At 35.5% G+C, this 11,250-nt stretch overlaps 1 protein-coding gene across 1 annotated transcript; it reads right to left on the reverse strand.

Moving 5' to 3' along the window:
* Nucleotides 1-8,341: 8,341 nt before the first annotated feature.
* LOC112020037 (uncharacterized) lies at nt 8,342-8,998 on the reverse strand. The gene has a single exon (XM_024052587.1). The coding sequence runs from the start codon at nt 8,996-8,998 to the stop codon at nt 8,342-8,344; it is 657 nt and encodes a 218-aa protein (XP_023908355.1).
* Nucleotides 8,999-11,250: the final 2,252 nt, after the last annotated feature.

Below are 11,250 nucleotides of genomic sequence, written 5' to 3' on the forward strand. Positions count from 1 at the left end.
TGTGTGTATATATATATATTACCTAGATTTATTTATATAGGACTCCTCGTTTTATACATTGAATTAACTCATTTGGCACAAAAATTAAAAAATTTCGATTAAATGGGACATATGGCGCAAAATTAAACTCTAATTGAAATCCAATTTTTATACTAAATTAATTCACTTGGCACAAAAATTTAATTTAGATTAGTAAGTCAAATGCCCGTGAGGATTAGGAAGAGCAAAAAACGAGTGAACATCCAACCTCAGGCGGAAGACATTCTTCTACACACAGGGGCGGAGCTAGGAATTTTTGTATGGAAGAGCAAAGTTATGGCACTAATATATTTATCAAAACAACCCCCCCCCCCCCCCCCAACGCACATATACACACACACATGCACACTTTTTTTATTATATGGGACACATATATACACACACACTTTTTTATTTGATAAGTTATATATATACACATACCTAGCAGAAAAAAAAAAAGTATTTTCAATCAAAATTATGTTTGATGACAATCTTTCATAAAATGAAATTCATTTTACCATTTTGTGAAATTCTTAAAAAGTTTCATTTTCAATACAATTTATCAAATTTTTTACTAAAGTAAGTAAAAAAAAAACTTTTAATTGAACTAATGAAAATTTTAAAAACATGAATGATCTAAAACTTAGAGGAATAAGTTAAGCTCTGAACATATTTAAAACTATCTTACTCTAACTCATTATATGTCAATTAAAGAGACATTTCATGTGTAATTTTAGTGACAAATTTTTTTTTAATGAGTCAATAACTTGTTAATTGCCATATAACAAGTTGAAAAATGTAGATTCAAACATGTTTGATGCTAAATTTTATCAAATATTTAACAGATATAAGAGTACATTTTACTATAAAAAATAAAGTTACATTTCTATAACTATTAGACCAATTATTTTTTTTAAAGTATCATTAGACTAATTCAAATATTTAGAGACTAACTTTTATTTTTGTAGACTAAATTTTGAAAATATTAAAATAATTATATATATATATATATATTTCAAAATTTGGGGGCATGGTCCACCCACCCTATTGCATAACTCCGCCCGTGTCTGACTGCACATTGATTAGAAATGCGTTAAACGATAGAGCATGCCAACCTTTTCTTGTGCCTCAATGTGTTCCACTACGTTTCTATTCATTCCGTGTTGGAATGGCCATTTTGTTGTCCTTCGTTTTTAGTGGTAGTGGAGGAAGAAAAAGTGAGAGATAGACATACAGAAGAATAGAAAAATGAAGATTCATTGATAGGGATTAGGGAGCATTGGAAAGAAAAAAAGTAGTAAGAATAGAAAAGCAAGCCGAAAGAAGATATGCTTTTTGTTTTTTTAATTGTGGGCATTCGGTAGAAATTCTAACCTTCTTTTTTTTTTGCTAAACAGAAATTCTAACATTTTGGTAAGGTTTCAGTGTCTTCCCCTTATGCCGATTAGAAAAAAAGATAAGCCAAATTTGGCGAAATATTTTCCCTTTATGACAAACCCATGAACCCGACAAGGCGACAACCAACATCACCTGATTTTAGTTGTCGGGTGATGTTAGGTGTCAGGTTCATCCCTGGCTGGTCAATGGTGGGTTCCGTTCTTTCCCATCTAAAATGGTCGGGTCATGTTTGAGTTGGATACAAACGGGCCCGTAAACACTCCTACTAATACCATACTGACAATAGTAAGGCATTTCTAGCGAGGAGTAATACTATGGTCAAAATTATTTCATAATATTTTTATAAAATGTTGACGTGGTCAACTATTTTTTATTTTTATGTAAACCTATCATTAATATAATTTTTCATTTAAAAATAATTACTCATCACATCAGCAGTTTGTAAATAATTTGCAAGCTCTACGTCTTGCCTATCACATGAGTCTGCAAGTTTGCTATGGCATTAAAAGACCACCACGACGTTTAGTGTGGTAATCATTTCACAAGTATAACTGTTTGTAAAGTGTGGGAGAAATGACCGGAATTTAAATTTTCAGAATGATACTTCACATATATATACACTTGTATTAAATTATAGTAGAATTTCTATATTTGTAAATAATAATAATAATAAAACAATCGGCTACAGGTGGCCTGATGAGATACGTCTCCTCTCACCTCGTACATTTGATTAGCGTTGTCCTTAAAATCAAACTGCCATAATTAGATTCTCGGCGCAGTAAAGGCCCTAGCCACATTGCTACCCTTGTTCTTAACAAGAAATGGAATTCCCTTTTTCTCCCAACTCACCAAACTACAGCCATAATGCTCCTAAAAGTTAAAAGATAAAGTTTAGTTACAAAATTGATCGTAGCCTTAAGTTACAAATTCACTCAATATCTCTTTATTGGAGGTGAATTTTGACAAATCCATCATTGGATTGCATCTTCTTTATATATCCTCCATGTTTGCAGAATTTTAAGAAAATTAAAAATCAATAGCTATGTCATCAATAAATTTTTAAATTGCAAGTTTTTGTAATTTAAAATTATGCATAAAATAAAATATAAGATTATAGATTATATAGTAAATGATATCTAATTGACACAAAAATTGACATGTGCATTAAGAGCGTAAAGAACATGTAATTCAATAATTATATTTTCAAAATATGCAGTAATATTTATTTTATTAAGTGAGTTTGTAGTCTAAGGCTACAACCAATTTTGTAGCTAAACTTTGTCCAAAATTAAATTTAGTTGAGAAAATTTTTTATTGTTTTTTTTTAAATAAATAAAAACCTTTATTTTTGTGGGCTTAAAAGCATCCTTGACTAGATGTGGTGACTGGTATGTGATCTCAGTGTGTATATGAATGACTAAGTTTTTTATTTTTTATTTTTGATAACCAGTCAATTCATTAAACTAAGCAGAACTACAAGAGGAACCCCAATCTTGCCTATAAGCTTGCAAGATAGGGGGAAGCAAATCATAGTCAGTGCACAAAAAACCTGCCTTAAGAGCAACATCATATTTAGCAGTTGAGTGAGTTGCTAAGTTCAGATCTCTCTTAACCCAACAAAACTTACAATTATCAAAAAATACACTCAAGATAGCAGTATCCCAAATGATGGAGGAAATGGACCAATCGGATGGTTCTTCCGCCTTGGACAGGGCATCTAAACATATTTTTGAATCTCCCTCCACAACGACGTTGCTCCAATTTTCATCTTTGGCCAAGTTTAGAGCCCACAGAATTGCAGCTGCTTCGGCTTGAGTAGGAGAGTATAGATCATGAATTTTAGTCCATACCTTTAACACCTCACCACACTCATTTCTTGCTACCACAGCTAAGGAGGTGAAAGCCTGTGAGGCAACAGCATCCACATTTAGTTTTATATAGTTTCTTGGAGGGGGCATCCATGAAGTTAATTCCTCACTTCTATCTTTGTCATGCTTTTGGTCCAAAGCCAAAAGATATTCATTTACGCTGTTTTTTGCATTGCACATGGTAGAAATAATGTTCACCTCATTGCCATTATGCCGAACCTGATTCCTGAGGGGCCAGATAGCCTCCATGGTTATTGCCATTTGAAGTGTGCTCAGCTCATCCAAGTTCAAGACAACTTTGAGGATGTCTTTATTTAATGCAATATTCATTTTGTCAGTTCTTATGCCCCAACTACATCCAAACCAGATGGCCCTTGCTACTTGGCAATGAAAAAAATAAATGAGTTGTTGTTTCAGGTTCACTCCCACAAAACACACAGTTTGGATCAGATGTCCCTATTCTTAATGCCAGGTTGTTTTTTGGTTGGTAGGACATTGGACCAAATTCTCCAAAGAAGCATTTTGATTCTATCATGAGCTTTGATCTTCCATATTTTTTGCCACTGAACTGTGGAGCTTCCACAAGCAAGGACTTGGTTAGCCTTATAAGCAGATTTCACAGAAAATGCCCCTTTTCATCCGGGACCCAAATAAGCTTATCAACTCTGCTCCTCAAAGGAATATGAATTTTTTTAATAGCTTCAACTGACTCAGAATTAAACAGCTCATTAAGAAGAGGAAAATTCCAGCAATGGTCCTCAGTAGAAATCAAATTTGAAACCATCAAAGGGTTTCGTTGAGTTGAGTCATCCTTTGGATATGGTTTAAACCCATCTAGCCATGGAATCCATGGGTCCTCCCATACACTAATTGAAGCACCATTTCCAACAAAAATAATAATAATAATAAAACAATCGGCTACAGGTGGCCTGATGAGATACGTCTCCTCTCACCTCGTACATTTGATTAGCGTTGTCCTTAAAATCAAACTGCCATAATTAGATTCTCGGCGCAGTAAAGGCCCTAGCCACATTGCTACCCTTGTTCTTAACAAGAAATGGAATTCCCTTTTTCTCCCAACTCACCAAACTACAGCCATAATGCTCCTAAAAGTTAAAAGATAAAGTTTAGTTACAAAATTGATCGTAGCCTTAAGTTACAAATTCACTCAATATCTCTTTATTGGAGGTGAATTTTGACAAATCCATCATTGGATTGCATCTTCTTTTTATATCCTCCATGTTTGCAAAATTTTAAGAAAATTAAAAATCAATAGCTATGTCATCAATAAATTTTTAAATTGCAAGTTTTTGTAATTTAAAATTATGCATAAAATAAAATATAAGATTATAGATTATATAGTAAATGATATCTAATTGACACAAAAATTGACATGTGCGTTAAGAGCGTAAAGAACATGTAATTCAATAGTTATATTTTCAAAATATGCAGTAATATTTATTTTATTAAGTGAGTTTGTAGTCTAAGGCAACAACCAATTTTGTAGCTAAATTTTGTCCAAAATTAAATTTAGTTGAGAAAATTTTTTATTGTTTTTTTTAAATAAATAAAAACCTTTATTTTTATGGGCTTAAAAGCATCCTTGACTAGATGTGGTGACTGGTATGTGATCTCAGTTTGTATATGAATGACTAAGTTTTTTATTTTTTATTTTTGATAACCAGTCAATTCATTAAACTAAGCAGAACTACAAGAGGAACCCCAATCTTGCCTATAAGCTTGCAAGATACGAGGAAGCAAATCATAGTCAGTGCACAAAAAACCTGCCTTAAGAGCAACATCATATTTAGCAGTTGAGTGAGTTGCTAAGTTCAGATCTCTCTTAACCCAACAAAACTTACAATTATCAAAAAATACACTCAAGATAGCAGTATCCCAAATGATGGAGGAAATGGACCAATCGGATGGTTCTTCCGCCTTGGACAGGGCATTTAAACATATTTTTGAATCTCCTTCCACAACGACGTTGCTCCAATTTTCATCTTTGGCCAAGTTTAGAGCACACAGAATTGCAGCTGCTTCGGCTTGAGTAGGAGAGTATAGATCATGAATTTTAGTCCATACCTTTAACACCTCACCACACTCATTTCTTGCTACCACAGCTAAGGAGGTGAAAGCCTGTGAGGCAGCAGCATCCACATTTAGTTTTATATAGTTTCTTGGAGGGGGCATCCATGAAGTTAATTCCTCACTTCTATCTTTGTCATGCTTTTGGTCCAAAGCCAAAAGATATTCATTTACGCTGTTTTTTGCATTGCACATGGTAGAAATAATGTTCACCTCACTGCCATTATGCCGAACCTGATTCTTGAGGTGCCAGATAGCCTCCATGGTTATTGCCATTTGAAGTGTGCTCAGCTCATCCAAGTTCAAGACAACTTTGAGGATGTCTTCATTTGATGCAATATTCATTTTGTCAGTTCTTATGCCCCAACTACATCCAAACCAGATGGCCCTTGCTACTTGGCAATGAAAAAATAAATGAGTTGTTGTTTCAGGTTCACTCCCACAAAACACACAGTTTGGATCAGATGGCCCTTGCTACTTGGCAATGAAAAAATAAATGAGTTGTTGTTTCAGGTTCACTCCCACAAAACACACAGTTTGGATCAGATGTCCCTATTCTTAATGCCAGGTTGTTTTTTGGTTGGTAGGACATTGGACCAAATTCTCCAAAGAAGCATTTTGATTCTGTCATGAGCTTTGATCTTCCATATTTTTTGCCACTGAACTGTGGAGCTTCCACAAGCAAGGACTTGGTTAGCCTTATAAGCAGATTTCACAGAAAATGCCCCTTTGTCATCCGGGACCCAAATAAGCTTATCAACTCTGCTCCTCAAAGGAATATGAATTTTTTTAATAGCTTCAACTGACTCAGAATTAAACAGCTCATTAAGAAGAGGAAGATTCCAGCAATGGTCCTCAGTAGAAATCAAATTTGAAACCATCAAAGGGTTTCGTTGAGTTGAGTCATCCTTTGGATATGGTTTAAACCCATCTAGCCATGGAATCCATGGGTCCTCCCATACACTAATTGAAGCACCATTTCCAACAAGGTAACAAGCACCCTTAGCAATAAGGGTTTTGGTTTTCTCAATTGCTTTCCAAGTTGGGGAAGCATTTTTAGAAGGTTCACTTTGAATCCAATTCTCTCTCACCTTGTATTTGCTTCTCAGAAGGTTCATACACAAACTGTCCCAATTTGAAGCAATCATCCAAGCAAGCTTAGCCAAAAGAGCTTCATTAAAATCCTTACTCTTTCTGAATCCCAACCCTCCAATTCCTTTAGGTAGACAAAGTTTTTCCCAAACCACCCAAGCCAAATACCTTCCATTTGGGTTTTTTGGATTCCACCAAAATTTCCTAGTCAAAGCATCTAACTTTTCACACACCTTAGTGGGGATGTCAAAAGTAGACAATGTGTATGTAGGTAACGCTTGAGCCACTGTTTTAATTAGGGTGGATCTTCCCGCCCAAGATAAAGTCTTACTTCTCCACCCATTCAGTTTGGCTTCCAACCTCTCTTGTAAGAACTTAAAGTCCTTTGCTGGAGCCTTGGTAAGGAATAAAGGAGCCCCCAAGTAAATAGAGTCTGTTTTAAGACTTTTCATCTATAAAATATGTTTTATGCCCCTGCAAATCTGCTGGTGTGTGAGCTTGGAGAAAATAATCCCTGATTTTGCTTTGTTAAGCATTTGTCCAGACCACCTACAATATTTTTCCAAGCATTCATTAATGGCATTAGCTTCCTTTCGACATGCTTTTGAGAATAAAACAATATCATCCGCATACATTACATGTGTGATGGGAGTGCTGCCAATACTAGCCTTAACCCCACTAATATTCTTCTCCATAAAATCCTTCTCCAATATTCTTGAAAGGACTTCTTGGCATAATATGAAAAGGTAAGGGGATAAAGGGTCCCTTTGCCTTAACCCTCTTTTAGGTCTAAATTGCCATATCTTTTCCCCATTTAATAGTAACTCAAAGGATACTGTTGATACACATTCAAGTATCCAATTCACAAAATTTTCATCAAACCCGAAGTTCTTGAGAACTACTTGGAGGAATTTCTAATTCACTCTATCATAAATCTTTTGGAGATCAATTTTGATAGCCATTAACCCAGATTTTACTTTTCTTGTCTTAAAACTATGAAGCATTTCATGGACAATAACTTGGTTTTCGGCAATCCATCTTCCTGGAATAAATGCTGCTTGTGTAGGGGATATAATTTTATGCAAAATATTCCTCAATCTAGACACTAACAGTTTAGTAATAATTTTATATACAACATTACATAAACTAATAGGTCTATAGTGATTAAATGACGTTGGACTTTGTGATTTAGGAATAAGAACAATAAAAGAGTTATTTACCTCATCTGTCTTTCTCCCTGCTTGAAAGAAAGATGTGACAGCTCTTGTAACGGACTCCCCCACAATTGCCCAATATTTTTTGTAGAATAGAACAGGAAAGCCGTCAGGTCCTGGGGCTTTTAGAGATTGCATATGGAATAACTCCTTCTTGATCTCAAACTGAGTTGGAATTCTGCATAACTCAGTATTTTCTTCTTCAGTGATGCATGGTGTGATTAGGTTATCCAAATTTTCTGGAAAGTCCACTTCCTCTTCATTACATAAAGTCATGAATTTTTCCACAAAATGCTTTTGAATCTCCCTTTTGTCTGTGATCCATTCCCCAGCATCATTCTTTACTGCATCAATTGAATTACTTCTTCTCCTTATGATGGTAGATAGATAGAAAATTTTTGAGTTCTTGTCCCCCTCCTTGAGCCAAACTTCTTTGGATTTTTGTTTCCAGAGAATTTCATTTCTCAGGAGCCACTCGTTTAGTTCAGCTTGGAGATGTGCTTCCTTTCTACAGTTCTCTTCCGTGCAATCCTTTTTTTGTATCTCTTGGATTTTGGTTAATAGCACGTCTATTCTCCTTTGGCAGTGACCAAACACTTCTCTGTTCCACTTCTTTAATGCCAATTGAGCGTATAGTTGTTTCATGCATAATTTTAAGAAATCTCAGCCCTTCACCTCTTCTTTCCAAGCTTCCTCAATAATTCCGAAGCACTTTGTATCCCTTGTCCAGGCAGCCTCAAATCTAAATGGCCTAGGCAGGTAATGATTTGCTGGCTGTGTGTCCAAAAGGATGGGGCAGTGATCATAATTTATGGCACCTAGATGTTGAATGGTTCTCCAGGACATGCTAGAAATACCCCTGTCCAGCTTCTCCCTTAATACATTTTTTCCCCATCTCTTTTTCCTCCATGTGAACTTACTTCCAGAGAACCCCAAATCAATTGCTCCCAATTCAAACAGAATGTCCTTCAAAAAATTAGGAGACTTAGAACACCCAGCTCTTCCCCCATCCTTTTCTTCACTATCCATAACAATGTTGAAGTCCCTAAAGCAAATCCAAGGCTTTTGAAATGTCTCCAATAAAGCATAAAGGTTCTCCCAAGCCTTTCTCTTCTTGGCTGCATAAGGGGGTCCATAAAATCCAACCAAATACCAGTCTCGACCAGGATCCAAAATCTTAACCGCAATCAAATACTTATTAAACTCCACCATTTCAATTTGCACATTGTTCTTCCACATTAAACATAATCCTCCTGCTCTACCCTTCGCCTCTATTACCACATTTTCATTAAAACCCACCCTTCTCTTTACATATTCCATACGTTCTTCATTTGCTTTTGTTTCACACAAAAAAAAAATTATATTTGGCTTATGACCTCTATTTTGAGCTCTGAGGGCTCTCACCGTTGAGGCATTGCAAATGCCTCTACAATTCCATCCTAAAGGTCTCATATCAAAAACCCAATACCCAACCAATACACGGCCAATACACCCAATACATAGCCAATACACAACGAAAATACAACCAATACACAGCCAATACACAGTCAATAAACAGCACAACCCTTCTATTACAGCAGCCCAATACACAGCCAAATAGCTTAATAAAATCAAAACCCACAACAACAAAGCTCGGGCCCAGAGGAGCAACGATTTACCTTGCATGTATCAATGGTTGTCGGACTGAAGACCATGAGGATGGCAATAAAAGCACCACCAAACATAGTAGCTATTAGCCCCACTTGGGGGTTGAAAAGTGACCAATGCCAGCCACAAGAAAACGCCCCACAAACAGGGCAGAAGAGACCCACAATAGCATTGGGAGACCCACTCCAGGCCGAAGCACACAGGCTGCGTGTGACCCGCTGAGATGGGTAGCCCAGCCCACCAAAGAGGTAGATAAGGCTACACTTCAGAGCACAGCTCATGAAATGCAGCAGAAAAGCCTCGAGCGTACAATAGCCAGGAACTCCTATTGTGCACCGAGAGAGAGACGTATATGAATGACTAAGTAGATAATTAGATAGTAGACACAAACACAATCAATACCCATATATAAGTTTTCTAAAATTTAAATTTTAAAAAAAAAAATCCCTATATAAGGTCCACAGTCTCCTTCCTTGTTATTGAACTACTTGTTCTAAAGCTTTAAAAAATTCAACAAAGCCTCAATTTTTCTGTGCGATTTGTTTGGCCAGTTGGGAATTCCACTTAGGATTTGACGTTCAAGCCGGTCCAATAATTTCTCTAGCCAATTTTATGACCTTGAGAAGCAAAAAATATCGCCAGTGTCTTTATTTCCAAGTGTGATACATGGACCCAACGGAGGAATGGTCGTAATACAAAAACTTCTTCTGATTGTGGCGAATTTGGATTTGGTCAATCTACAGTGTCAACTTAATTTTTGGAATGGTACCAAGCTTGAAGTTGATTGATGTGGTCTGTTTTGTGAAGAATTTTTGTTAGACTTGTGTTTATTTTCAGAGGGTTAAATTTGATTACGGATTTGTTTAGGATCTGTTTTTTTGTTGAAACTGAAAACTTTTTACTGAAAGTACTGTAGATAAAGGTAAAAGTTAACTAAAATAGTACAGTAAGACACATGAATAGTAGCAAAAATAAGTTGGCAAAATTAATCATACCAAACAGACACTACATTGTAGCTTTTGAGACCATGCATACCATTTTGAAGTTTATTTCTAAGGTTGGTATGTTATTATTTTGAATCCTTGATGTGACTTTCGGAATGTTAAAACTTTAAGTTTGTTGACTTAATTTTCCTAAGTTGTAAGACAGAGCCTATTGTTTTTTAATTTCCTAAGTTGTAAAACAAAGCCTACTTTTGTTAGAGATGATACATCTCTTTTTCATTAACCCTATGCTTGTGATGGAATTGAGATTATTCAATGAAATCCACCTTTAGTTTTTTGTGTGCATTAGTTATATTTTGAGATTATTCAATAACAAATTGTAGTTTGTGATCACTTTTTTTTTTAATAAAAAAAAAACCTTGTTAATGCCAACCCACCCAACCCACCTAACCTACCGATTTGAAATCATCAAAATATGTAACCAATCCACCAGATTTAGACTTGGGTGAGTCGGTGGCAAATTGGAATTTTCCCAACCCACTAGTGGTGGATTAGATAGAAATATTGGTCTTTACCCGCCCAATCTGACCTGCGCACATCCCTACTACGAATACATCTCTACAAGTTAAAATTTTTAACTTGCACATACAAAACCAAAATCATTTTTTATTTATTTATATATTGTATTACGGATAAACCATTCAATTTGTATTTTTGTCAACATTTTGGGATAGGGATATCACCAAAGGACAGAGTTGTTCCGTTCAAAGCCAGAGAGCAAGGACAAAGATACAGTTAATACATTGAACAAGTTTTGGCTACTTGCAATGACACCAATGGTAAGAATAAAATTGATATGTAGGAAGAAAATGGAGAACTAAATAGGTGATTAACCCATTTAAAGAACTAAAGTGCATGTTTGGTACATTGTGTAAATTACATTAGGGATATTAATCTTTATTATTAAGAATAGAAGATGTA

The sequence above is a fragment of the Quercus suber genome, unplaced genomic scaffold (assembly GCF_002906115.3).
Source record: "Quercus suber isolate HL8 unplaced genomic scaffold, Cork oak 2.0 scaffold_821, whole genome shotgun sequence".
NCBI lineage: Eukaryota > Viridiplantae > Streptophyta > Magnoliopsida > Fagales > Fagaceae > Quercus > Quercus suber.

Bases quoted from the DNA above. Each gene is read 5' to 3' on its own strand.
- LOC112020037 (XM_024052587.1), bottom strand. From the start codon at position 8,998: ATGGAATATGTAAAGAGAAGGGTGGGTTTTAATGAAAATGTGGTAATA.